Genomic DNA, 27997 nt, shown 5'->3' with positions numbered 1-27997 from the left:
TAGCGTATAGATGTTTGTATTACCGAAATGATTTAGAAGTTTGTTTCTAATCACCATGTCGCGCTCAGGTCAGGCTAGAATTGCAGAGAAACTGACTATTCTCAATGATCGTGGTGTGGGACTGTTAACACGACTCTATGACTTGAAAAAGACTCTCGCAAATGCGGAAACTCGTCCTGAAGTATTCACTGACAAAAGTTTGGATTCGGTAATTAAGGCACTCGAAGGGAAAAAGTTTCCTAATATAGGCAGCAACTATAGTAGCCAGATCAACGTAAAGGCTAAAAATGCAATATTGCAAACTCTTCATCAACATTATTTCACTTTAGTGGATATGATCGAGTTTAAAGACAATGTTGGAGAGTTGTTGGTTATCATCGATGCTAATCAAATCCACTTTGACATATCCCTGAACTTTGATTTGACAAAAAGGTATTTAGACTTAGTAGCTACATACGTTTCAATGATGCTTATGCTATCGAGGATTACAGACAAAAGAGCACTTTTAGGACTATACAACACAGCATATGAAATGCAAAATAGTCAGCAGGAGAGTTCATTTCCACGGATGGCACAGCTAGTTCTAGACTATCAAGACGTGCCTATTAAGAAGATGTGTGAAGAGTTTGTTCCTCATGTCAAATGTCTCACGTATGCATTGCTATCGCTCAAGGTAATTCTTCCACATTCAGCTCACTTTTGAGTGCAACCATCGATATTAGATCTTCGCAATATTGCCTTTTTTATTGCTACTTTTTGTGATTTTTGAGAAGCCAACACTTTTTAATGGCAACTTGAAACCTTTTGCAAATATCGTGTGGTTATGAAGAAAGATTTGGGTTCAAGATTGCCTACATGTTAGTTTGGTTTTATTTGCACATTAGTTTCACTCTGTAGTAAGTTCTTGTTTAGCTCTACCGGTCTATTAAAGCATACCTTACATTAGTGTTGTGTAATGGAGGTCACTTATTTAAATTTTTACTCATTGCACCAATTGCATTTACATGCGAAGATGTAGGTTTGTCACACTAGTAAATGTTCTCTTATTGCCTTAACAGTGATATGGTTTTTTTAGGCTGAAGCAACTAGAATCATTAATTAACCATGATGATTTTTTACCAGTTCGTTGCGATATTTGAAATTATTTTCTACAAATTTGATTCATTTGTGCTTAATTTACATTTAGCTGCTGCTAATATATCACTACGTCTTAAATTAATAATTGAAAAATAATAATATGGAGCTACTTTTTGCATGCTTAGAGCTGATAATGATCAACAATTAATATAGTTTTTCTCGGTCAACATTTTTACTCCATTGTATATGCTTTATGTACTATGAATTAACAGGAAAAATTGGTGAAAGCTCTTTTTTTTTGTTTCGTCAAAAGACAGCATTACTGTGTGACATCACCGCTACTCAGATGTTTTACGTTATGAGCCTTTCTGATTTAAAATAGATGTATGACATATTGACAACAGGCCTTGCTATAGCACAGGACGTCTAATCTTTGCTCTCTTGTTGTACTTTCTGCAGTCAATCTATCAGCGCCGAGACTTATCAGCCGATAAATGGCGATCTCAGCAGTATCTCAGCGTCATTGCGGAGCCCAACAAGCTCATGGAGCCGGCACGTAGTGAGACTGTCCCATGCGAATACCTCTCTATAGATATTATGCAACGCTGGGTCATTCTCGGCTTCCTTGTTATTCACCAACAGGTACCGTAGTTATCTATCATTTGTTCACTCCACTCAATTGTTTCAGTCTTATTCAGTTGGTTTTTTATCTATTAGGCAATATTTTGTACAAAGATCTGCAGTGTCCGAACTTTAAATCTTTAATATATTGTAAATGTTATATTTTAATGATAATTTGGTACAGCGTTGCCATACCAAATTTATTAATCATCTTTGATATTTCAATGACTGCCCTAGTGTATTGTTTCTTTGTTTTTATATGTATTGACTTCAACCATAACTGCCACGTACGACTTTTATCGTATTTTCCATGTAAATCTGACACGCTGACTCTGATTTTGTACTCAAAACAAAGATTGGTCCATTAACTTTCAATGTCATGAAGGCTTTTTTAAAGCATTTCAATATCTGTCCCAAAAACAACAAAATCGGCGTAACAAGCTTGTGATAAAATCGCGCTCTTTTGAGCTCATTTTTCGCGACGTTCAGCCTATTAAACATCCTGTGACAAGCTACGAGCAATTTTAAATATTTTATCTACCTTTCATAAAAGACTGAGAAGATTTTGCAGGCTGAATCTAGATAATAATGGGTTTTAAGTCACCCATCTCAAGCATTCTAAATCGGACTGAACATCCCTAACTTCCGTTCCTAAAAAGCTAGGCTACGTCAAATATTTATGGGCGGAGCTTGTTGTGCTGTTTGTGTTGTTTTCGAGACCGATATTAAAACACTTTAAAAAGCCTTCATTACTTTGAAAGTTAGTGGATCAATCTTTATTTTGCGTAGATAATCGGAATCAGCGTGTCTGATTTACCTGGAAAATACAATAAAAGTTGTACGTGGTAGTTATGGTTTATTATGAATTGTTTTATATTCATATTTGTACGAATCAGTGTCACCAATTGGTTTGCTGATACCAGAAATATAAGTTTTGCAATGATTTAGGTTATACAATGAGTGCAACCTGAGAATTTTGCATACTTTTTTCAGTAATATTACTTTTATATTTTTGTTAATGTCAAAACCAATTTTGGTTTTCCGAAATAGTGTATTCAGTTGCCTATACAATATTTTATATAACTGAAAAAAATAGGTTTTTGCATTTTAGTCGAGCTAAAAATGGGAAATTCTGCTTACAGTGTTATGTAATATTTAAACCCATTGAAAACAAGAATTCAACGATAAGTGAATTTTGCTAGATTTACCTGCTGTTGTAATAGCTCTCTATATAACATTGTTCATGTTGGTGGGCAACCACACTCAATGGACTTGTGGTAAATGCCTTAGCTACGTTTCCAAAAGACTAGATGCATCTATACATTACATTAGTAAGGAGTATGTGAAGTAAGTAAGGAGTATAAATGGGTGATGTAGTAATAATGTCGTGTCCTTAGCATTAAATACTTTCGACACCATTGCAGCATTACAATTGCAGCATTACAATTGCAGCATTACAATTGCAGCATTACAATTGCAGCATTACAATTGCAGCATTACAATGAGTTTGTCACTGTGACCTGAATAGATTATATACCTTTACATTTTAACATTTCGTTTGATCTCCTAAAATATTTTGATCAATTATTCGCTCAAGCGAACTATGTCATTCAAATATCTGCTTAGTTCTCTACTTTAAGATAAATAAATAGTGATATTCTGCTCTTGGTTGAGATTAAAATACTTCTATGATTGTTTGTCTAGCTTATCCATAGAGGTAAGCTTTGACAATAGGCATGTTCAAACTGCAGAAATAGTAGGCATTGACAGGTAGTGTCATTAGGCATCTGCAGTCAATGACAATAGTAGACACTGGTCCCCACTGACAGGTGGTGCCTACAAGCCTTGACATTAATAGATAGTGGCAGGCAGTGACAGTAGGCATCTGCAGCCAGTGACTATAGTAAAAAGTGACAGGCATCTGCAGGCGATAACAATATCAGGCAGTGGCGGGCAGTGACAGGTATCTGCAGGCAATGACAATAGCAGACAGTGGTAGGCAGTGACAATAGGCATCTGCGTATAATGACAGCATTATGCAGTGGCAGGTGTTACCTACAAGCATTGACAATGGTAGACAGTTACAGGGAGTGACCTTAGGCATCTACAGTCGGTGACAGTAGTAAACAGTAACAGCAGGCACTTGCAGGCTGCGACAATAGCAGACAGTGGCAGGAGGCCCCATGCAGGTAATTAAACTTGACAAACACACAATATGAAGTATTTGATTTGGTTTCTAGTTGGCAGAGAGCAACGCACTTGAGTTATGGAAGCAGGCCCTAACCTCTGGCTGGGTCGTGCAAATATGGAGAGATGAAGTATTGCATGTGCATGTCTACGTGGAGAGATACTTTGAAAAGCTCAAGGGTTAGTTATACTTCTACTAGGTAAAGGCCTGTAAGTTATATAAAATCACTTGGTTTCAAAACGTAGCTTGACAATTATGTGTGATTAGTCGCTAACATTGAAATTTCTTTTCGTTTTAATTTTGCTTTTTCAAAATATAACAAATTGTGGAATACAGCTCTTTGTAGGTGATTACACAAAATCGTGAGTAACTGTTTCTACGAAATTGAAGGGATCAAAGGTTAAATATGAATCATTAATGCTTCAAATCATTTTGTGAGTTTATGTGAAGTTTTTCTAGACACGATTGCGTATAAACTCATAAGCAGCGAAAGATCACATTTAATACATTCATGTTTCACTCTATGTCAAGGATCAATTGAAAGTCAACCCTTTTGCCAGCTGCTTTAACAATCTTCCACCTAATATCCGTTCTCTTAGCAGAGAAAGGCATTTTAAACACTATTTGTCAGACTATTTATTCAATTTTAATGGCTAACTGTTGCCCTTTTTTGTTTTTTTTGTTTTACTATTGTTGTTTTGTTGTATGGCCTAATTTGAAAAACATTTCTATTTTTGAAACAAAATTTTTGCCAATAAAGTACTATATATATATAAAGTTTTCGCTTTAAGTAGTTTAAATTGCTATTGTTAGCATACGTGTATGGTGTGATAATACTATAATTGATTAATGTAGTGAGGCATTTACTTAAATGTTTTCAAAGGTGGTCAACTTTCATGACCACAATACTTGGACAAAAGGAGGTGTGTTTACCTTCCATATGCTACACAGTCATGGCAGTGTCAACACTCTCTACTGATTACCGTTTGATGGTTGCTTAGCCTTTAACAAACATTTCATCAAATATATGTACATGTTTTGATACGGATGAGCCTACATTGTACATGCAGTTTTTATAGCACAATAAATACTATAAAAATTGTTTTATCTTGTTTTTGAAATCTGCTATGCGCATTTTTATTACTTTTTGGTTTATGGATATATTAGTATATATGTAGGATATAGTATATATATATTAGGATATATTAGTTTATATATAGGATATAGTATATATATTAGGATATATTAGTATATATATTAGGATATATTAGTATATATATAGGATATAGTATATATATTAGGATATATTAGTTTATATATAAGATATAGTATATATATTAGGATATATTAGTTTTGTACCATCTGATTCCCTTTTCACTGCTGCCTTGCAACAGGCTATGAGAAACGCGCAAAAGAAGTGAAAGATGCCCACCAGAAGGCACTTGTGGAGTCTCCAGTTTTTCACAAAGACCGAAGGAAGTTTCTTCGGATGGCCCTCAGAGAGGTGATTTACACTTGCTTCTACTTCGAAGCTTGACAATTCTTTATAGGCCTTGATTGCTATTTGGGCTTGCAAACCAGCCGGTGTCTGTGTAAATCCTTTTTATAGTTGATAGGTTTTTTGCTACTTCATCATTTTCACTATATCTAACCTCCATAGGGTCAAGTCTTCGTAAGGTCAAGTCTTCGTAAGGGCAAGTCTTTGTAGGGTCCTTTCGGGTGTCTTCATAGGGCCAAGTCTTCGTAAGGTCCTTTCGGGGGTCTTCATAGGGCCAAGTCTTCGTAAGGTCAAATCTTCGTAGGGTCAAGTCTTCGTAGGGTCAAGTTTTGTTGGGTCAAGCCTTCGTTGGGTCAAGTCTTTCTTGGGTCAAATCGTCGTATGGTCAAGTGTTCGTAGGGCCAAGCTTTATATTTTCACGTCTTCATACATGTTTAATAGAAGGATGCTACAAATGACCCATATTGAAGTATGGCAATGCTGTGATAGAGTTTATCAGTGTCGTACTCTACGTGTACACTTTTTATTTCATCTCGTCATTTGTCCATGTGAGCTTTCTCTGCTCACTTCCATACTAACCATTTCCTGGCAAACCTGGCATTCTCAGCTCATTTGACATTTGCAGTAGCCTGCGCAAACTGCCGGTTGACATACATACATAGACATCACATAGCTATGCTCCATGCTATGCTATATTGAGGAACAATGTATTCATATAATATTTTATTTGTAATCAATATTATAATAAGAACAGTGTTCGTCTGTCTGTCCAAATCCACTCCAAGAGCGTTAGGAATAAAGTTGTCTCGGGTGGGATTCGGACTCCAGTACTCCAATTCGGTACTTTAACCACCACACCATTAAGTTATCGTATCTGCACTTGAAGGAAAGGCAACAATTATCTACATGCGTTGAACTGATAAAAAATATGTCAACAACTCCTCTTGCATAGTTTCGCTTTGCAAAATCTTGCAAAGACAGATAACATCTTTGCTATTTAAACAAGCCTAAAGTCTTTAAGTAAATAAATCTTTACTTAATAAAAGCCTTAGCACCTTACTATGTGACTAATGGGAATTATTGTGTTAGTCCTGCATACATGTGGTCAGCAAATCAACAGGCTAACAACAAAGCAAAGATTATTTGTATGCCGAAATCTGAATATGAAATTTTACATTTTAAAAGTTATAAAGTTCTAAAGACAAATTATTTTTAAATTCATTGCAGAAGCTATGGAAGTATCTCCAAAATGTTTAAGTATTTGTAAAATGAGTTTACTATTTAGGAAAGCATATTATTTTAATTAACTTAGTGCAAAATCTGAAGATTTTATTGTTTGCGCAAACATGAACTTAGTACAGTGTAGTGCAAGGTGTGTTTTTTGCATTTAAATGAGCTAACATTTGTGTGGGGGTATACTAACTTCCTTACCTTTTATTTTTTCTTTGTGAGCAGAGTTTTCTCTTTGTAATGAGAAGCTTTGAAGTCTACCAGCATAAACCTTATGCTCCTATAGTCTAAAACAAAGCAATCACCTGAAGACATTTGGTGCGCCATTTTCATGAGTTGTAAACCGAGTTAAACCTTTCTATTTGAACTACATGTAAGCTGTATTCCGGAAGTTTGTATGAGCTTTCAACAAACCAATCAATAATTAGTTTTTATAGCTTAATTAAAATACAACGAAGAGTCAGACATCTAGCTGAAGCTTAGCTCTTTCTACCAAGTCAATATATTTTATATGATTAGAAAAATTCAAATTAAGTAGAGCAAATCGTATTGCTTGACTTAATTATTATTATTAATTCTGTTATTATTATTATGACAGCTAGTATTCCTTATTTGTAATATTGTTAATTCTTCAGTTCTTACCTGTTGAATACCGTTCTTTTCCAGCTTGGTGATATTTTCTTGATCTTGGTAGTCTTTTTATAGTTCATAAACAAGTTTTGTTAATCACATAATCCGATTTAATGATTTATTGCAGCCAAATTCACCATTAGCAATCTTAAGAAATCCATATAAGCAGACTAATCTGTGAGATCACATGATTTCCCTGTACCCAGTGGACTGGAGGTCGCACCATACTCATATCACATAATACAGGCTAATATCAAAAGCATAATAAGGTGTTAAAGTTAAATAACTAGACAGAGGTTTGTTTCAATTCGACCGACTAAACATTTTTCATTGACTCATCACTTTATTTTATCTTCTTATCTACACTTTGGTTAGTTTCGCTGACGGGCATTCTGATCATAAACCTATCCCTTGAAATTTGGTTTGTCTTCCTTCATAAAGGGGGTTAAATAGATGCTTTTAGAAAGCTTTGAAGGTTGAAAGTTTCTTAGAATGCTTCTTTTCAATGAAACTTGAAGTTTATCCATCCACTTGGTGTTTCTTTAATTTCATGTGTAGTCACCCCCTTGTTCCAGCTGACACTCTTAATCTTCTACGGGATATTTCTCGTGTGGCCACCACCTTATTCCAGCTGACACTCTTAATCTTCTACAGGATATTTCTCGTGTGGCCACCACCTTATTCCAGCTGACACTCTTAATCTTCTACTGGATTACTGGCAAATCTGTTTTAAGCATCGCCATTTAAAAATATTCCTTAAAATCATCATGCTGCCAAGCGGCTAATGGACTGCCTCCGACATACTATGCATGCTTGATGAGAATGTGAGGAAAAATGTACCTGTACATACCGATTGTTTGCAGATGAACCTGCTGTTTATTGATCAGCCTGGCCTGCTTGGACCTAAGTCTATGCTAGCCTTCATCATGCTCAGCCATGCTCGTGACGAGATCCACTGGCTCCTTCGTCACGCTGACAATCTTCCTCAAGTAAAGGGTAAAGCAAAACCCAACCCTGAGGACCTCAATGATCGACATCTTCCAGAGTTACTTTTTTATATAGAGGAACTTCGAGGTATGCGTAAATATGACCTTGTTTCTTCCCTGAGCAAGAGATTTTGCTCGGAAGTCTAGCTTCCTGCATTTATTGCGCTTTTCATTTGAGCAATAGGTTGTGTATGGAAATGGCTATGGTTGAAATTAACCCTCCAATCAGTATTTGCAGATAACACATGTTGTTTTTACTGCAAATTTTGCTATTAACCCTTTCACTGCCGTACGTGCATTTTTGCAAATTTCCCAGCAATTACGTAGTAACTTAATTGTATTATTCGTTGACAACGTAACCAAAGATCTTCAAGACTTTTACGGGGTTGACAGTGTTGTCTGAAGATTTCTCTATAAAATTAGCCAAAATTCACTGGGCAATTTTAAATTTTTGTTTTTGGAATTTCCAACTCCAAAACGTACATTATTTTCTTTCTGATGTTCGAACTATTTAGTGTTATTATGGCTTTCGTAAGTACCGCCGAATTAGAAAACAAAAGATTACTTATGTTGATGACATTATAGCCGATTCAGATTTTTGTGATTACACAGTTGATTAAAGTAGCAGCACTGACTTGGATGATGTTGAAAGTAATAGTTTTGTAAGAGTAAGGAACATTGTAGAGTGTTTTAACTTCGTAGCGATTGTAGCTTCACATAGCTTTATCGATGCACAAAGTGTAGATACATTGAATTTTTTGCATAGCAATATTTATTAACATGTTGGAAAAATAAAATATATAACAAAAATGTTCTAGATAGAGTTTGAAGTTGAAAAAAATTGTATACATATTATGAAGCATAATTGGCAATTTTTGGTAAAATGACTGGCAGTAGGCTGATAGCTAAATTTGTACACGGATGGCAGTGAAAGAGTTAAACTAGCTTATCCAAAACTGCCTCAATGCATTTATTTAAAAGGAAACTGACTACATACATGCTGATTGGTGAGTAAAATAACTCAACAGTAAAAAAGTGTTAATGCTTAATAGAGGAATTCATAGTGAAGACATTGAAGTGTCAGAGTTATGTGCATCGATCCATTGTAAGCCGAGTTTAGATAACAGCGATGATGCTATCAAATAATATGCTATAAGCCTGCAAATTTATAAGTTATATAATAATAATTAATTATTAAATGCTACAAACATATACAAGGTTCAAGCATATTCAAGATGCTCAAGATATTCAAACATATACAAGATTCATATACATATTCGAGAACAAGTGACATAAACAAACCATAGTTATAATACATACGGAAACAAAAATTACTATTTTCGAATCAAAATATTTGCTTCCTTTGCTCGGCAGGTTGCTGATTGTTTTTATTGTTGCTTGTGTATGGAATCATTTTATCTTCTGGCTGTTCAATACTTTCCGCAGTGTCTTCTTGTCTCAACTTTTCTTTTGCACTACTGAACTAGTCAATATTAGCTTCCAAAATGCATATATTAGCCTCCGACGCATGCGCAAGTTATCGTCTGAAAATAGTAGTACCAGATTCCATCGTAATTGTAAACCGTTTTTCACATACGTCGAAGTATCAACTTATCAAGACCGCATTAAACAAGGAACTAGTATTAGCCCGATACAATTATTAATTATTTTTATGGCGTTAATTTCAAAGTTTTAAAGAAAAAAACCCCAAGCCTTGGAATTGAAAAATGGTCTTCGATTCGAACAGCAATCACGAAAGAATTCATTGTTATTGATGTAATTGAGTCATTATTAGTACTATTTTGTGGACACTACTGCCGATCACTTGCTGTCATGGGTTTGTAAAAATCAAAGAATGTCAAAGTGGGGTTCAAATAAAAGGTGAGGCTCAATTTTTTAACCCGGTTTTTCAGATAGTGGTGTTCAAATACATGTGACATTCGAATAGAGGTTTTAGGGTATATGTGTCATGATCGCAGAAACCATGGTTAAGTCGGGATTATAAGATTTAGAGTTATCTACACTAGCAGAAGAAGAAATTTCTCACAGCCATTTTGCAAAAAAATTTTGATTCTAGCTTAATTACAGCAGATTCTATGGTCAAAAAACTGAATGCACGTTTACCATTAGTGCGAAAACATAGTTCCGAGAAAACTTGCGTTAAAGTTTGAGAAACGAAAACCAATGCATAATTTTGTGTACATTTCAAAACGTCATAGCAACAAATATCAATTAGCTGTGATATTTATCTAGATTTCTGTATTTATATTCAAAAAATTATGCTGAATTTAAAAATCTAAACAGATTTTAGCTGGTTGTCATAGAAATAGCTTTATATTTATTAAAAAAGAACGTATTACTTAATTTTGCAGATATTTAAAACGGCTTGGCAGTATCGCGATATTGGGCACAGCCAAACCATCAACAAAATCTTTAGAAAAATAACAACAGTAACATATTGCACACCATCGACCACTATAAACTTCAATCTTGTAAACTCGAATGATTGTTCTTAAAATTAAATCTGAAAACAATCTTATAAAATCGAATAATTATTCTTTCAATTAAATATTGTAATAAGCTTGTAAGAATTGTTAGGAAAATATCATCGTAATTCCCTTTACTTTCACTGCTTTTGACGTCAGTTGGAATACCAAAGTACTCATTATAAGTGTCCAAAATGTTAAAGTTATCTTTAAAATCGGCAAAAAAGAAACGATTATATTTATCGGACACCATTTTTCAGTACTTCTTGTTTAGCATAGCAACGGTTTTAAGAGGGTTTTTCCGAGGGTTAAAGACTTATATTGGCTAAACTGACTTCAGATTCAGAAAGATCACTCTTTGATTAGTCCATATGCACGTGTTACAAAAATCGTTACCAATATTATAAATTCAGTTAGTGCAACTTCAAAGTCGGATAACTCAACTTCGTGATTTGCGACTTAACCATGGTTTCTGTGACCGCGACCCATATGTATCCATGTATAGATAGATTTTTACAAGGAAACATCAATATTTTGAATATTCATGTTGTTGATCTTTGCGCCCCAAGACCGAATAACCACTTTGTATATTCTATTTTGTAGTTAGTTTTCCCTATTACTATACCTGATTTATTCTTTTATCACTCAATTTCAACTATTCATTTACGACTATATGAAAACCGCAAGCAACTCGGATGCAAAATTATACGGATAATCACAGTTTTGGCGTGTAACCATTTATGGGGAGCAGCTTATCGAAGCCGTCTGGCGTTGACTCAGCTAGTTTTAACAATTGCGCACATATTAAAACTAGTTTGTAATACTTGCGCTAAGATCCATCCTAAAAACCTTTCCTGGTTGTTATGGACAGACTGAAACTGGATCTGATTAGGTTCTTTCATAAAGTATGCTCTCCGGAAAGCTGATGTTCGAGGTTTTATTGTGTAATACGCAAGCAATAGTACTGTATTGCAGTATTATTACTCCTTGGCACTCGCTGTTGTAATAGTTACTTGTTGAAGTTTGGTGTGTTGCTTTAAACATAGTCTCCTTTGCAGGTTTGGTGAGAAAGTACAGTCAGGTGCTGCAGAGGTACTACGTGCAGTATCTCAAGGGCTATGACTTGGCCGAGCTCACACAGGTCGTTTCGGGTCTGGCAGATATCGGAGAAGATGACAGCCACATCCTTTCCACTATATCTCACGCCCTTGATGATCTCACTGTCACGCAGGTCGTCGAGGGTGCTGAGTTTGACTTCAATGGTATCCGCTTGGACTGGGTGCGTTTGCAGGTAAGACGGCTTAAATATGGAGATAGAATACTTACACTACCGTACCCGCTTTATTATATTAGTGTAAAGCCTTTTATGGCAGCTGTTTCCTGTTTTGTATCCTACAGGCCTACACCAGCATTCCTAAAAGTCACCTGCCTCTCAGCAAAAACAGAGGTCTTGCCAAGCTCCTAAATACCATCATCTTCCACACAAAAATGGTCGACTTTGTTGATGAGATACTCAATGAGACATCGGATTTGAGTCTCTACTGTTTCCATACGACCCTCTTTGAGCAGCAGTTTAGACAATGTATGGAATTTCCAGCGCAGCATCGGTATGAAAGTTTCAACGCATATTAAATCTGGTTTTCCCCATGTACTTTATTCAAAATTTTAAATCTACAAAGCACTGAACTGTGTGAATTTTCCTTGCCAGTGTTTGCCAACATCAGTCTATGCTTCCATAGTTAGCAAGTTTTCACTGTTGGTCAAGTCTGGAATTCAAAGATGAACTTGCACAGAAGTCTAGTAGATTCTATCAGAAAGTATTTTGTTATCATTTGCAATTGTTTTTGATGTTTGAGGTGATCTGACTGCCAGGATGTTTTAAGATTAAAATCAACAGAACTTATATATAATATCTGATAGTTTAGTGTAAAGCAATTATATTTTTAAAAAGTTTTTTATTATATTTGCTCTGTTTTGGAGAAATTTAATTTTTTAAGACTAATTTATTTTAGTTTAAAGTTAGCTGATTAAATATTTTGTTTCTAAAGCGTAAAGCAACCGTTCAAAATAGCTTTTAGTTCCCAAAAAAACTTTTGATGCAGCTTTTCAGGATAGGTTTTACTTGGGTTCAAACTTGTTTGCTCATTGTTGGCAAGAATTGAAATATTGCAGCTGATACGCAAGTGATAAAAATGTCTAGGTATGTATATTAACATGCAGACTTGAAGCTAAGTTGTAAGTTGAGAATATTGGGCATTACAACTGTATGAAAAAATACTAATAGCAAATGATGAAATAACTTTAGGAAATTGAGGGATCTATGACTAAAGTTTGTTAGAGGGCATTTGTTAGCTAATAGTTCATTTCCAATGAACATGCAATAAAAGACACTAATAAAATATTCATTTCATCTTCTTGTAACGAGTTTGACACACACGTTTTATCATTACAATAGAAATAGCAAAGGTTATGCAGTAAAATTTTTACTTATATTATAATTACCTATATCACAGCATCAGACAAATACATACAACTAACCAATGAATTTTAACAAGGAGTCGCCTACTTTTTCTATGAAAAAAGTTTATGTAATATCAATTTTATATTGACTTTTTCTGATCCCATTTAGCTAATCTCTGTATCAAAACAGGGTTAAAATTGTTAAGATCACGGTTAAAACGCTAAAGAGAAAAATACGTGCGGAATCGTGTCACTAGTTACATTCAAGTTGCAGCGTCACACGTTTCTAGTCGGTCGGACTTTTTACAACTATAGTCGTCATAATTTCACTTTATTTGAGTGTTTTAACCGTGATCAAGTTTTGTCGATTTTAATCTTGAAACATCCTGGCAGTCAGATCACCTCCAATTTTAAAAACAATTACAAGTGCAAGAAAAAATAGAATACTTTCTGGTAGAATCTACTAAACCTTTGTGTGAGTTCATCTAGAACAACATATGCTAAATATAATTACTATAAGAGATTGGCGTTACGTTCTATGATGTTCTTTGGAGTTGTACCATCCTGTTGTTGCAGGTACAGCGTAGCATTCCCTCTCATATGTGCTCACTTTCTTACTACTGTTCACGATGACCTTTGTCCTGAGGAAAGGCAGTCCATTGGTCAGACAAGCGTGCAATACTGCAACTGGTTTCTTAAAGAAATGTCTGACGAGGTAACAATAAGCTGCTTCACCTGCTGTGTGAAGGATGCTTAGATTTTGGAAAATGTTACAGTGGTGATTTTTGTGTGAGATGTCATTGGTTTCACTTGTGTTGTGATTAATTTTGTTTGCGATCTCATAGAATTTGAGCAGCTTGTAAGCTGCAGACGTTCAACATACAACTTGTATGTAATGTTGCGTGTGTCGTCTGTGCATTATCCAGAACCGAAAGTAACAATCGCTGTTTACACGCTTCGAATGGGTTTGGAGTTGTTACACTCCGATTCATAGAAACTGTAAAATCATTGAATGCCATTTCTCTTCACTAAATTTGTGTGAAGGCATTCGCTGTAATGAGAAAATCTTGGAAAGAATTTTAGAAATTTATAGTGCAATTCCGAATCTTTGAACTGATAGGGTGCAAATTCGTCAGCAGTGGGCAACTCCGAACCCATTCGAAGCATGGAAACACAATGATTGTGTTGCATTCCAACTGTCAAATGTTGGCTATATTGTGCTGCTCAGTGGAATAAGCTGTTGATAGTTTAGGTTCTCAATGTGTTCTCAATGTAGTCGTGTAATCAGATTGCTTTCATTAGCTGGTAGGTAATATTATTACCAAGAGCAAACAACTGTAAAAACTTAATTTTAAGGCTGGTCATATTTGGTATGCAGCCGTGGAATACGCGTTTGTTTTATTTTCTCCCTTCAGGTAGTAATACAACTATAATGAACCCAGGCTAAATCTAACACATTATTCATGTCTATTACAAGGTGCTTCATCAAAGTTTGTTGTTTTTATTAATAGAAATTAGCTGTTTTCTATTTTAGTGTATGAAGGCAAAAGCAATTAAAAATTGTTGACTTTCCCTAGCTATGTACTATAATTGTAATTGGTAGAATTATGTTGTTTGTGTTGCAGGTCAATCAAGTGATAACAGCAATTTGTGAAGAACAAGTGATGCTGAATGATAAGGTGCTGCCCAAACATTGCGTGCAGAAGTTTCTCTTGGACTCTCGACGTCCTGGTCAAGGTTTGCTCCTCGCTCTTTTCTGTGTTTGCCTGTATTATTTTGCTCATAGTCTGGGAACTGTATAATATATCAATTAATGTTTGTGGGATTGGGAGATGCTTTATTAAGCGATCAAATTATCTCACAAGTACATGTAATCTTCTTTTTGCTAATACGGATGCTGTAACTTAAAAACTAGTCTTCTATAGTCTTCGAGTTGCTATAACTACTCGAATGATTCTTTGCTATAACTATTCGACTACTTCTATGCTATAACTACTCGACTGCTTCCTTGCTATAACTACTCGACTGCTTCCTTGCTATAAATACTCGACTGCTTCCTTGCTATAACTACTCGACTGTTTCCTTGCTATAACTACTCGACTGCTTCCTTGCTATAACTACTCGACTGTTTCCTTGCTATAACTACTTGACTGCTTCCATGCTATAATTATTCGACTGTTTCCTTGCTATAACTACTCGACTGCATCCTTGCAATAATTAATCGCTGCTTCCGAAATTTGTTAAAGATTTTGGTTAATGAAATTTGTTAATTTGTCAGTTTTTGCAGCTTTAGCTGTTGGAAAAACACTTCCTTCTTTCACAAATACTCGTACTCACTCTAGTCTTGGATCCAGGATTTTGAAACTGTAATAAGAAGGCGCATAGACTGTTTAATATTATTCCAGACCGTAAACACAAACCATGTGCAGGAGAACTGCACTCATATGTACTGCTTTACAAAATTGCAATGTTTCAATAACTGCAGACAATGTTATTGCTCCGGAATATTTTGAGATGGCGAGCAAATTTTCTAGCATACCTTGAATTATGTTAGTATCTTTGATAAGGATTTATCGCTTCTTCAGCCGCTTAGTTGTTCTTCACGGAGTTACCACCTTATGCTAACTAGTCCTGGCACTGCCTCAATTTATGGAATTGACGGGTTTTGGAGAAGTGACAGCGACGTTCAAACAATAGAAATAAAATGCGCTGACTCTCATGTTTAATTAACTCGTTACACAAACAGGTAGAAGAAAGAACCAGCGCACGCAGTCATTCAAGACTCCTGGTGAGGAGAGTAAGAGGAGACTGCGTGAAGAATTTAGCAAGTTAGACAAGCTTCATATGGCCCTGACTGAACTCTGTTATGCGCTCAACTACTCTACTGTCATCCAGGTCTGGGGCCATGGCTTTGTGCCTCGTGAGTTCTTCATCCACAACCTTGAGGCAAGGTTTAACAAAGCTCTGCCAGGTAAGCATCATGTTGATATAAGGCTTTGCGTTGTGGACTCGGAAGTTACTGCTGCCCTGTGATTTGAGAGCAAAAGACTTCAATTGTAGTTTCATATTATACTATTACATATTATGTTATTTTCATGTATAAAAAACAATTTACCTTCATATATTATAAATGCTATTCTAAATACATTTCACTAATGTTAGTTGTGAAATTGCGGTTTAAACATCTCTAACGAAATTGTTGCTCTAGTTGGTTATCCCAAGCAGTAACTGTAAAAGTAGCTCAACTTTGGTACTAAATCTTTGAATGCTTTACAATAATTTGAAAAATCAGACTGAAACATGGGAGATAATCACCCAAGCTGTCTCTTATCTAGAATAATTTTTAAGAACATACAGGTGCATCAATGACGTGCTATGAACTATATCTCGTTTCTAATAAACTCTTTTGGTGTTATTTAAATCCTATTACACGGTAGTCACAGTATACCATGCATATAAAATCTTATCGCATTTCGCTCAGCAACGAGATGATGCTGACATGTTTCCTCAAACAGGAATGCTGATGCACACTCAGGAAAATGATATAATAGCTAAGCCATCTGAGGTTCTCTCCGGTGTGAGGGCGATGATGGATGTACTGCAGACACTAGAAGACTATATTCAGATAGATGTCTCACGGATATTCAACAACGTCTTGCTGCAGCAAACGCAACCGGTTGATGGATACATCGGAGAGCCTACCTTCACCCAGGTGGGTTAACAAGTTCCTAACATCATTAAATCTGTTCATATGCCAAAATAATAAAAAACAATCAATATTTATATGATACTAGATGAATGGCCGGCGTTGAGATTTTTATATAGTCAAGTCTCCATAACTAATGCACGTCTTGTGATCAAGTAATAGTTTGTAAATAAAGTTTAACTAAATTAAAATTTAAGTCAAAATTGATTTTCAAATACAAGTTAAAAAGCATTTTAATGGTTCTGTGATTAAAACATGCCAAGTTGAGGTAGTGTTATTGGTTGTAACTAAAATTTGTGGGTAATTGTTAGCTGGTAACACTCAGTTTACAAGAAGTTCATATGCTAATCTGGTGAGTCATTCAGGGAGTTGAAAATGCAATGATGCATCACCAGACTAAGGCCTCAAAACCACGGCTCACCAATGATTATTTTACACTGCAGACATCTAATTTGGCCATCATTACTCTTTTTGTAATAATACTTAGGCTTTAAGGATATTGAGTGAGTGTTTGTGGGTGAGCATGCTCGCACTGATAAGGGATATGACCATATAGTGATATGACAAGAGGCCAACAGTCCTCTCACAATGCAAAGTCTGCTTTTTGCAAAGCTTCCAAAAGCTCTGTTTTCACTATAAGCTACAGCAATAACTGGTTGTTATTACATTGAGTGGGCAGGAAATAAATTGCTTTCCTGTTAAGAATCAGTAGAAAGCAGTAAATATGTAAAAGAACCCCTAGTTGGATACTGTTCAGTTGAGCATGAATCAAGACTTATATTCAATGGTATGTCGCAGTTGCTGCTTGTCTCTCTGCTCTTAAAAATCCAAATAAGACTTCACCTTAAGACCTCCATTCTTTGTATGAAGAATTTGACCTTATTGATCTATCTCTGAATTGTCATAGATAGATCAATAAGTGACTAGATAGTAGTGAGTCACTCAGTGTGCACTGAGTCACTACTAGTTAGTCACCAGTGACTCACTAGTAGTGAGTCACTAGTAGTGACTCGCTACTAGTGAGTCACTCACTACATACTTTCACATATAGTCACTCACTACTAGTGAGTCACTAGTGACTCAGTTGACTCACTGAGTCACTAGTGACTCAGTGCACAATTCTTGAAGATTGAGATTAGAAAAATTTCTTGCTATTTGTTTTTTTCTTGTATAAGTTTATAGTTGGTTGTCTTGTATGTTTTGTAGAAATACACCAACTGGTATCTAGAGGTTTTGTTGCGGCACGTTTCCATGGGCCACATCATATATTCACCTCTACAGAAGGCCTTTGTCAGTCTTTCTTCTGAGGAGAAGCTTCCTTTTAGTGCTGAGGAGTTCTCAGATGTGAGAGAGCTGAGGGCATTGAGTGAACTTCTTGGGCCTTATGGTATGAGGCATTTGGGTAAGAGTGCTTTTAGAGCTTCATAGCATGTGACACATAGGTAAGGGTGCTTTTAGAGCCCTTAACACGTGACACATAGTTAAGGGTACTTTTAGAGCCTTATAGCATGTGACGCATAGTTAAGGGTGCTTTTAGAGCTTCATAGCATGTGACACATAGGTAAGGGTGCTTTTAGAGCCTTTAACACGTGACACATAATTAAGGGTACTTTTAGAGCCTTATAGCATGTGACGCATAGTTAAGGGTGCTTTTAGAGCTTCATAGCATGTGACACATAGGTAAGGGTGCTTTTAGAGCCTTTAACACGTGACACATAGTTAAGGGTACTTTTAGAGCCTTATAGCATGTGACACATAGTTAAGGGTACTTTTAGAGCCTTATAGCATGTGACACATAGATAAGGATGCTTTTAGGGCCTGATGACATGTAATCTGCTTGATCAGGAGTTGGTTTGTTGTTCCTCGGAGATGATTTGTTTCTCTATTCTCTATACTTTTATCTAGGAGAGCAACTCATGTACAGGGTTGCCTTGCAAATCAATGAACTGAAAGCTTTGGTGATTGCTAATAAGTCTACACTAGCCCAAATCAGGACTTCTTTTGAGAAGCCGGACACGATGGCTGAGTTGACAAAGAAACTGGAAAATGCTGATAATGTTCTGCAAAGGTTAGGTGGTATTCGATATTTGTCATTTTCACTGTGGCTTAGAATCTTAGATTGATGAAGGACTACATGTACACATGATTGTACACATGTACACATGTGTACAATCATGTACACATGTGTACTACATGAATGACTACATGTACACTCCCTGTGAATCTCGAGCGCTAATTTTTCACTAAAATTGTTTATATTGTTATATTTACTATAAAAATGTGTGAAGTGTTTATTTTTAATTTTTTTTTCACACTTATGTCCTCGGATAAAAGCTTAAAAGTTAATTAGACCAAGAAGATAAATAGCTTGCAAGTGCAACATTTGATCGATGTGTCATATTTTAGTAAACGGGTCTGGCTTCGATTTTATTCAAATGTCATAAAAGTAGCATTCAGTAGGGAATCACTCAATCACTGAGATTTAATTTTCATTGAATTCAAGTTATTGTAGCACCAAAATATATATTCAAGTTATAAGTGTAGCACCAAAATATATACTCAAGTTATAGGTGTAGCACCAAAATATATATTCAAGTTATAAGTGTAGCACCAAAATATACTACCGTACTTTTCGGACTATAAACCGCACCCCTACATAAGCCGCATCTGCTTTATTCTCCAAAAACGATAATAAAACAATACATAGGCCGCACCTTTGTATAGGCCGCAGAACTCAGGGCGGTGCTTTTTAACTCGGCAGCAACTTTGCTGTTTAAAACGGAACAGCGTCTAACGGCACTGTTTCGTATTAACCGATGCTTTTTAACCTAGTGCCTAACGGAACCGTACCGTTAGGCATTGTTCCGTATGTTCTTTCACCGCTAGAGGTGCACTAACCGGAGATTCTGGTTAATGCGCCCTAGCGGTGAAAGAAAAAGCCACAGATTAGCCACACCCTTATATAAGCCGCATGGCTCAAATCATCAGAAAAAAGTAGCGACTACTAGTCCGAAAATTACGGTATTTAAGTTTGGATTTTCCAGGTCTTCGTATAATGGATTTATCTAATGAGCGATATTTTCACTCAACCAAAAGGTAACACCAGTATTAGCATTGAAAACATGCTAATACTGGTGTTTCCTCTAATTTACTGATAAATACTTAGTAAATACCATAGATATAATAAACCCATATACAGTCAAACATGGATAACTCTTCCACGGATAGCTCGAACACATGGTTAATTCGAACATTTCCTTTGGTCCGTTCCCACGTAATGATAAATTGCTATAGATAACTCGAACTCAACACTGTTAATTCGAACTGTTTTTTTGCCCAACGGCTACCGAAACGGTTGTTATCGCTTTAGAAAATCACTTTATTCAAAGCCATAGAGGTAAACTTCATCTTTTCGTAATTCATAAGCGTCATTATTACCACCATCGGCAAAATATTTTTGTCAACGACTTTTCTAAAAGTTTGGTGAAATTTGATTTATACTGCGATACGATGAATAGCACGGGCTAGCCGGGTCACGCGCGCAAGGATTTTCGCCACGCACATACAAAACAAAAATCGCATGTTGTTTTGTATGTGCGCGGCGAAAATCCTTGAGTGCGTGACCCGGCTAGCCCGTGATGAATAGTTTTCCGACGTTGATTCCGTGTTGAATCAACGTCGGAATGTTGAATGTTTAAAACGTCTTAAAAAATGTTGTAATTAAACGTATACGTTGTCTGAGCTACAAAAAACTATTCATCGTTTGACCTAAACACAGAATACGTGTGTACATTCAATAAGTATTTATTAAAAAAGCGTGAGTGATATAGAATGTACCGTAAAACCTCGTAAAACTTCTAATTGAACTGCCTCGGAGTGTTGCTCTTAACGAATCCCAGGTAAAGTAAGGTAATCTGCATAAACTTCAAGAAAAAACGGCAAAATTGATCGTGGGTAAAACCTCAAAAGAAAAAAATGTCTTTTCTTTTGAGCATTTCAACAACAATCAAGTTTTGCCAATGTCAATCTGAAAAACGTCCTGGCAATAACATCACCTCAAACAACAAACCAATCTCAAGTGATAGAAAAATCTCTATACTGTTTCATGAAAACGTTTTAAACTTTACATTAGAAGCATTTAATTTGAAACAAGCCATTTGTGCTTTTGATTTATATTATAGTTTGTATATGTACATGTATCTACTAATAAATAAGTAAATATATGGACTTGTGACAGTGCTCTGATAACTTGAACGCTCTGATAATTCGAACACTTTTGCTCGGTCCCTTGAAGTTCGAGTTATCCATGTTTGACTGTATATATAATATATCTATGGTTTATATCTATGAGTTTACTACATCTATGGTAAATAAACTAATTTGCTGAGCACCAATGTAGATTGGATTTGAAACCTGGTCCTATTGCACTTATTACCCCATTTGGTGGTAGGTAAATTTTGTGTGATGCGCTCTGTGATCCAAGCTGCGAATTACCTAGGAGCTCTAGTTTGGTATCCATAATACTTGCAGGTTGACCATCATCGGCATGCTGTTATCTTTTCGGCATATGCTTCAGGAAGTTCTATACGACAGTATGGTTGCCCACGCTCCATTTCTCATGTCCTCCATCAAAGATTTCTCTGACAATGTCCCTACAGGCTCTGACAAGATATATGTCAATGAGATGGCCGGCTCAGCTGGTATATTCTTTTTCCATACTCTTTTGGAGTTGCCCTTGCATTATTCGAAAGTTTGGTTAGTCGCATAGGTTGTATTCACTGTAATTGTTATTGTGTCCAGCAGTTATTCTATTAGATTATGGGAGTGTTATAGATTATAATATCGTTATGGTAATTTAATGATGCATTTAGCATTCCAAGTTTGGGACTTCCTGGTTTAGCGGAACTTGCTCAGAGCGTTCTTCGGCTACAGCTCAGCACGAACCATTCATCAACACCGTGTTTTATAGATCCATTGTCAATGCTTTGATGAAATGTCAGGCAAGGCATTGATTTCGTGTTTGATTGTCTCTTTTTGCTTCCAAAAGCTCGCTTTCCTCAACCAAAAGTAATTTGAATAAAGCCCTGGATTGTTTCACCCGAGCGAACTGCTTGTATCGAGTATAATAATGTCAACACAATAGCTCAATTATAAAAAAACTTTCAAGACAACTGAGCAATTATAGTTGAGGCCAGCACTGTATACACTGTCATACACACTTTATCGAAGATGGGCAACAGTAGATAGGCTACTGTATGAAGCAGGGATGGCCAAACGGTTTTGGTCATGATCCGTTACAGCCAAATCTGACAAATTAAAGATCAACAAGCTGAAGATGTGTATTTTTATTTTTACCGTACATAAACATGCAATTACTTGTGCACATCTTAAAACAAGGCCTCAAATATGATTTAAAATTTTTTTGCTTGTATAAATAATTTGACTATAAATCAGTGAATGAATGTGCTGCAATAACTATGTCTGATATTAGTGAGAAAAATGATGAGTTGGGCTCTGACTTCACAATACTATCAAAAAGCGGTTTTTACTACTTCTAGCGACTCTTAAAGTTCATGAAGATGAGGATTTGTGAGTCGTGTCCTATGATTGTTTTTTACAAAATTCATTGCTGAAAACAATGAATTTACAAAATTCTAAGAAAAAGTTACAAGTTTTTTTAAACTAAATTTAAAAAAATACTTGAAAAAATCTTTTTGACAGGCAACTTTAAAGATTCACAAAAAAACTACAAAGATCCAGCTCTAGATCCGCAATTTGGCCGCAGCTGCTATAAAGTGTGTGAAATTATTTGGCTTTTTAACAAATCCGGCATAAAAAACCTAGGCGTTTTTAGTGTGGGGTCAGCAATGACCTGTTTTCCAATGGCGCTTGCTTTGTTTGACTCCATGGTCATTGTTTTCTGTGAAAGTTTATTTTCAATAATACTAGTACCCTGGTTCTCCGATGCGCCATGATAGATCATTATGTGTAATGGCTTTGTGCACAATTATTTTAAAAAGTAGCGAGGTGGTCGAGTGGAGTGGATGATAGCGGGTCTGGCTGCTAACTTGAAGTTTCAAATCTCGGGTGATGCATTCTTTTTCTCAACCTCCAACCGTTGACTATTTGGATAGTCACGGCTATTATTTTAGTAAGCATGTTTAAATGGTTGACTGTTAATTTCTGTTTAGCTGTGGCAGTCATTATCCTGTGATTCAATTGTGTTAACAGTGCTGTCAATTAAATGTTTGGTTTCTTCCGTAAAGATTTTCTTTTGGCAATTTAGGTAAAACCCTTCAGCTTCAGTGTGCTTTTACCATATGGTCGTAATTATTTCCGTGATCAATTAGTCCTCCGTTTCTATGCAGGGTTTGAGTGCTCCGTTGATCCCCTTCTAGTTGCTGCCATACGCAATCAAAAGCCTGAGCCTAATGAGGATCAATATAATATAGCTTGCCTGCTCATGGTTTTCATAGCCGTGGCCTTGCCTAAACGCGCATCTGTTGCAAGTTCTACATTTGAGCCAAACCTGCAGGGGCACAGTAACAACACACACTGTATCGGTGAGTAGACAACCATGTTTGGTCTCTTCTGTTTTTCTACTAGTTGTAAGGTCTGCGCTAGAAGACGTTGTTGCTTAGCTCTATCCGATTTGTTTCTAGCTTTGCGAGTATATTTAACTCGTAACCGCCAACAAGCTAAGTTCAATCAAAGTTTGTAACTTTATAATCACTACAAACTTTTTAAAATCAAATTTAATAAACATTTTACCAGATGTTTCCTTTCACAGGCTTAGACAGTTTTAATTCACTAAGAAACCAGGATGTTTCACTTAACTGTGTTAGTCAATGTACTGTTAGCTGCATAGGTTTTGCTAATGCTGATTCATAGCAGCCTTTGAGATAAATTTGCTTGAGCAGTTGTTTACTACATAATGTAGGCAGCATCCCTTAAAATTCGCCTCCGGAAAATGGCAGATCAGCAAAATGCAAATTTTCCTCTCAGCTTTACTCAAGAGTCTCTTGTTACACAGGGTAAAGTTTTCTTTTTGCGCTTTTAATGATTGGAGTGTGAAGTAATTATTAGATGGATTTCAGTATAGACAAAACTGCTGTACTCACGTAAAGGTAGATTTAATATAAAAAAACTGTCCAGCCAGTTTTTTCTAGGTAATACCACCAATAAAAAGCTGCCACAAGTGTACTAAATAGAATGTGTAATTTGGGACATATTCAGGATTTCAAACTTATTATATATTTGTTTGTCTTTAGTTTGTTGAAATTTTATCATGTTATGTTCTTTCACCAGAGTATCCAGTTCTTGTTGATTAGGATAATCTAATCATAAAGTTCACCATCTGTTTACCTTGTTATACAAAAGGAACTAGTATCAAGTCTTAAATGAATTAGGTTAGGTCCAATGATTGCGTACCGTAAGTCTTCATGCTCAAGTCGCGCGGCTTGGCGTTGGGCGCAGCTTCTGGTTCAAGATCATAGACCACGGCTAAAAGCCATTCTTTTAAAACTTACGTGGGGCTCAGGGCGGTTTCTCGCTAAATGCGGTCTTTGCTCAGCTCTCGCGCTATAACCATAAAATCGCATTCATCGTACACTTTTATGTACGGGGGTTTTGGCGATCTACTCGTTTATTTTCAAGGTCGTGTTAATCGAATACTTTAGACTAAGGAAGAATTTATCGCTTTAAGTCGAGATGAATTCGTGACACATGAGTGAGCGACAAGTGGTTGGGAGCGGGTTAATACCTGCTGACATCGAAGCAGAAACTATGGACCAAACTTTCCAAAATATGACCAAACGAAGATTTTCTTTAGTTTGAATTCATGACATCAAAATTCTTGGTGTTTTTTTTGTATTTTTTTAAAATTTAAATTCCAAAGGAATCTTCTATCTATGATGAGGTATGTTTAACTCACCACAGTCTTAGGTTATTAACACCTTTTCATTCTTGACCGGCATCTTTCCATAAACATGAAGCCCTCTAACAGCGCAATAAAAATCTAGCTGAGACATGGCAAGTAAGTTCTTGATGCAAGGGTTCAGGAATTTTAATTCGAACTTGGAAGTAAAAGAAAATTCTTTTCACATGTACTGATGTAGCCTGTTTCCTTATTCAAGAGGACGGGGGTATAGCGAAACCTGTCTCAACACTCTTGCTCTTGAAGGGGTCAAAGACGACAAAACCTGTCATTAGCCGCGGTCTGTGGGCATATGCGGCTTGTTGGTAAGGGCGGCTAGATACCACAGACGGCTTGTTGGAGGGTTATCTTTTCCTTTGTGAGTCATCTGTTTGCAAGCAGAAGCCGCGCGGCTTGAGCGTGAGGATTTACGGTAATGATTTTCCAATGGTGTGATAACATGCAATGTTTTCATGACGCACATGATGCAGATTTGGAGTTGTGCGCTCATTCAGTTACCGTGCAATAAGTGCTTCAATGGACATTCACATGATGTGAATTAATGCCATGGCTTTGTTAAAAAGGTAAGAAAGGCGACAAGACTACCTCGCTAATTATTGGCCCATAGGGCAATAATTAGTGACACAATCTTGTCCCACTTAGCAGCGTTGAAACATTAGCACATTTGGAACTGCTCAAATAGAAATAAAAATGACTGAAGTGTGAAAATGTTTAGAATGGAATTACCCGCGCAATATTTTCTAACGCATCATTCGCGAAAGCCGCTTGCATCATCCGCAAGCTTGAAGCGTTCGATGAAGATTCACCAGAGACAAAGTCACAAAACTCCCTTGACTGGAGGGTTTTTGCCGTTTCCATATTGCGAATCACTTGCGTATTGATGCAAACACATGCATCATGGAACCATGGTGATAGAATAAAATGTTAGATAGGTGATTTTGCGTGGCTAAGTCCAAGATGGTGCTTTCGTATTTGTTGTAGCCAAGGCGATAAACCAGCTCGCACAAGCCATGTTTCTTGTGCATTCGCCTGACAACGATGTGGAGGCTCGACTCAAGGAGTTTTTAGCCTTGGCTTCTGCAAGTCTTCTGAGACTCGGTCAAGAGAATGAGAAGGAGGTTATACGTACACGAGAATCTGTCTATCTTCTTCTTCACATCATAGTTCAGGAGTCTAGTGTAAGTAGAACTATACATGTATGTGCAGTTTCGACCGCTTCATGCATGGATCGTTAATTGGTTGGTCTTTGGTTAGATGAGAGCACCTGTTGAAGTTTTGCCGCAGGTTTTACTTCAAATTTGTAAGTTTTAATACATGCTGGGACAGTTATTTTTAGCAGGTTTTCTACTAATAGATGTGGAAATGCGGGAGGCAGCTATAATCTAATTTAGCCCTCATGAGTGTACCTGATCGCTATCAAGTCATAGCAGCCTGTTATGAATGTTAGAATAACTACTAACATAGGTTATCACCTGAATGGCCCTTTTTAACTACTGTACATCCTATCACATTATCGGACAGTTTAAAGCTTGTGATGATCATAGTAGTGGCATGCTAGTAGTAACTTCACAGATGCTCCAGAAAGTTTATTTTATCATCAGGATTTTTGTTAAGCTTTTAACTCTGACATGTATTCAAGCCTGGTTGTCACATATCCCACAAGCCTTTTCAGTCACATCATTTGATTTTAATACATAGCAATTCATGGAGGTCGCAAGACCATGCTTTCATATTTGAAGACCTCAACAGAAGAATGATCAATGTCACAATCGTTCAAACTGGGGATATAGCCATTTTAAAGTTTAAAAACTTGGACATTGATCAGTTTTGCAAAGAGCTACGTAGTTTATTTTAAGTAGAGATATCCCTAAACCTGAATCATTTTTGGTGAAAGTTTGTCACAGAGACTTTGTGGCCAGAATTATCTAATGAAAGATAAACCTAGTATTTTGAGGAAATGTGACATTGATCATTCTTTCGTTGAGGTCTTCATTTTATTTTGTACCTTTCATTGGATTAGCGTATTGTCGATGATACTTGTTAGTGTTGTCAAAGCCCGAATCAATCTTGTATCTTGTCTGACACTTCAGACCTGGAAAAAAGCTTTACCAAAAGGGCAATTGTGTTTGTGTGTGCATTGATTTCCATTGATCCTAATCATCACACAATTTGTCGAGGTGTGATTGTATGGGTTTGGGCATGCTCTGTATTGTACTGAAAGTATATGCTGCAACTCGCTTCATGGTCGTAAAGTGAGGTGCAGGTCATGATATACATGCACATTAGCTGTTTTTTTATTGCAGGTGTTGAGCATGGATTTATTGGAGTCGTGCTTCCCATATGCACTGTTAAGACATGCCTACAGTGCGGTAACAGGACACAATAATACCTCGAGCAACCGTTAAGTTCTCACAGCAAGCATTTGGATTAAAATTTACTTGTGAGATGGGAGCTATTTCACTGGGCCAATTCTACATTAACATACACTTTCCTAGTTTGAGTTTTATAATTACCACATATTTCTGTATTTTCTCTTCAATTTAATGAACTCATGCATCATCAAGAAATCACTGACTAATTTCTAAAAGAAGTGACACAGTGAAATCTGTCCTATTTCTTGGGTTGGATTCTGTCTGTAAAATTAGCTTGATAATGGACCATATAGATATCATCATGCCGGTATTGTATTCCATTTGACATGTGCTTGTCAATTTTCTCTTTTTTGCGTTAATATACTTACTAGGCTGATTGAGGTACGACAATTTTTTTTCTGTTTAGTTTTCGGTATGTTGCCATTTTAGTACTATGAGGAAATTTTTACTTTTCTATATTTCTTGAATGCTATTATATTATTAATAAGGTGTCTATAATTACACCGCTTAGGTGAGACCAGCACTTGCATACATTCATCTTCCACAACTACCACCTGCAAAATAATGTGAATTGAGTATGTATTACTTGTAGGCAGTCTGTATCAACTAACCAAAGGCAGCTAGGAGTTAGTCTGTTGCAAGCAGAATCTTTTGCTAGTTGACCATTTTTTACATGGTTGTAGTGGTAGTATTCGGTTTTGCACAAAAAATTTTCAGATGAGCATTGAACCTTTTTTCTTATAATTTTCTATACTGGCGCTATTTCTAACCATTTTATCGCCAGTTAAATAAAGTAAAATTACCTTA

At 36.3% G+C, this 27997-nt stretch overlaps 1 protein-coding gene across 1 annotated transcript; it reads left to right on the top strand.

Annotated features, from left to right (window-relative positions):
* LOC137405617 (nck-associated protein 1-like) lies at positions 1-27997 on the top strand. The gene is made up of 17 exons (XM_068091938.1): positions 1-673; positions 1537-1719; positions 3939-4065; positions 5281-5390; positions 8108-8318; positions 11775-12007; positions 12115-12323; positions 13753-13891; positions 14802-14913; positions 15923-16147; positions 16692-16888; positions 18089-18284; positions 18788-18950; positions 21413-21582; positions 23251-23445; positions 25800-25996; positions 27122-27997. Exons 1-17 carry the CDS (start codon positions 56-58, stop codon positions 27221-27223), a joined length of 3387 nt encoding a protein of 1128 aa, XP_067948039.1. The 5' UTR covers positions 1-55; the 3' UTR covers positions 27224-27997.

The sequence above is a fragment of the Watersipora subatra genome, chromosome 10 (assembly GCF_963576615.1).
Source record: "Watersipora subatra chromosome 10, tzWatSuba1.1, whole genome shotgun sequence".
Lineage (NCBI taxonomy): Eukaryota > Metazoa > Bryozoa > Gymnolaemata > Cheilostomatida > Watersiporidae > Watersipora > Watersipora subatra.
The sequence above is the reverse complement of the archived record's forward strand: the minus strand, read 5'-3'. Positions and strand labels throughout refer to the sequence as shown.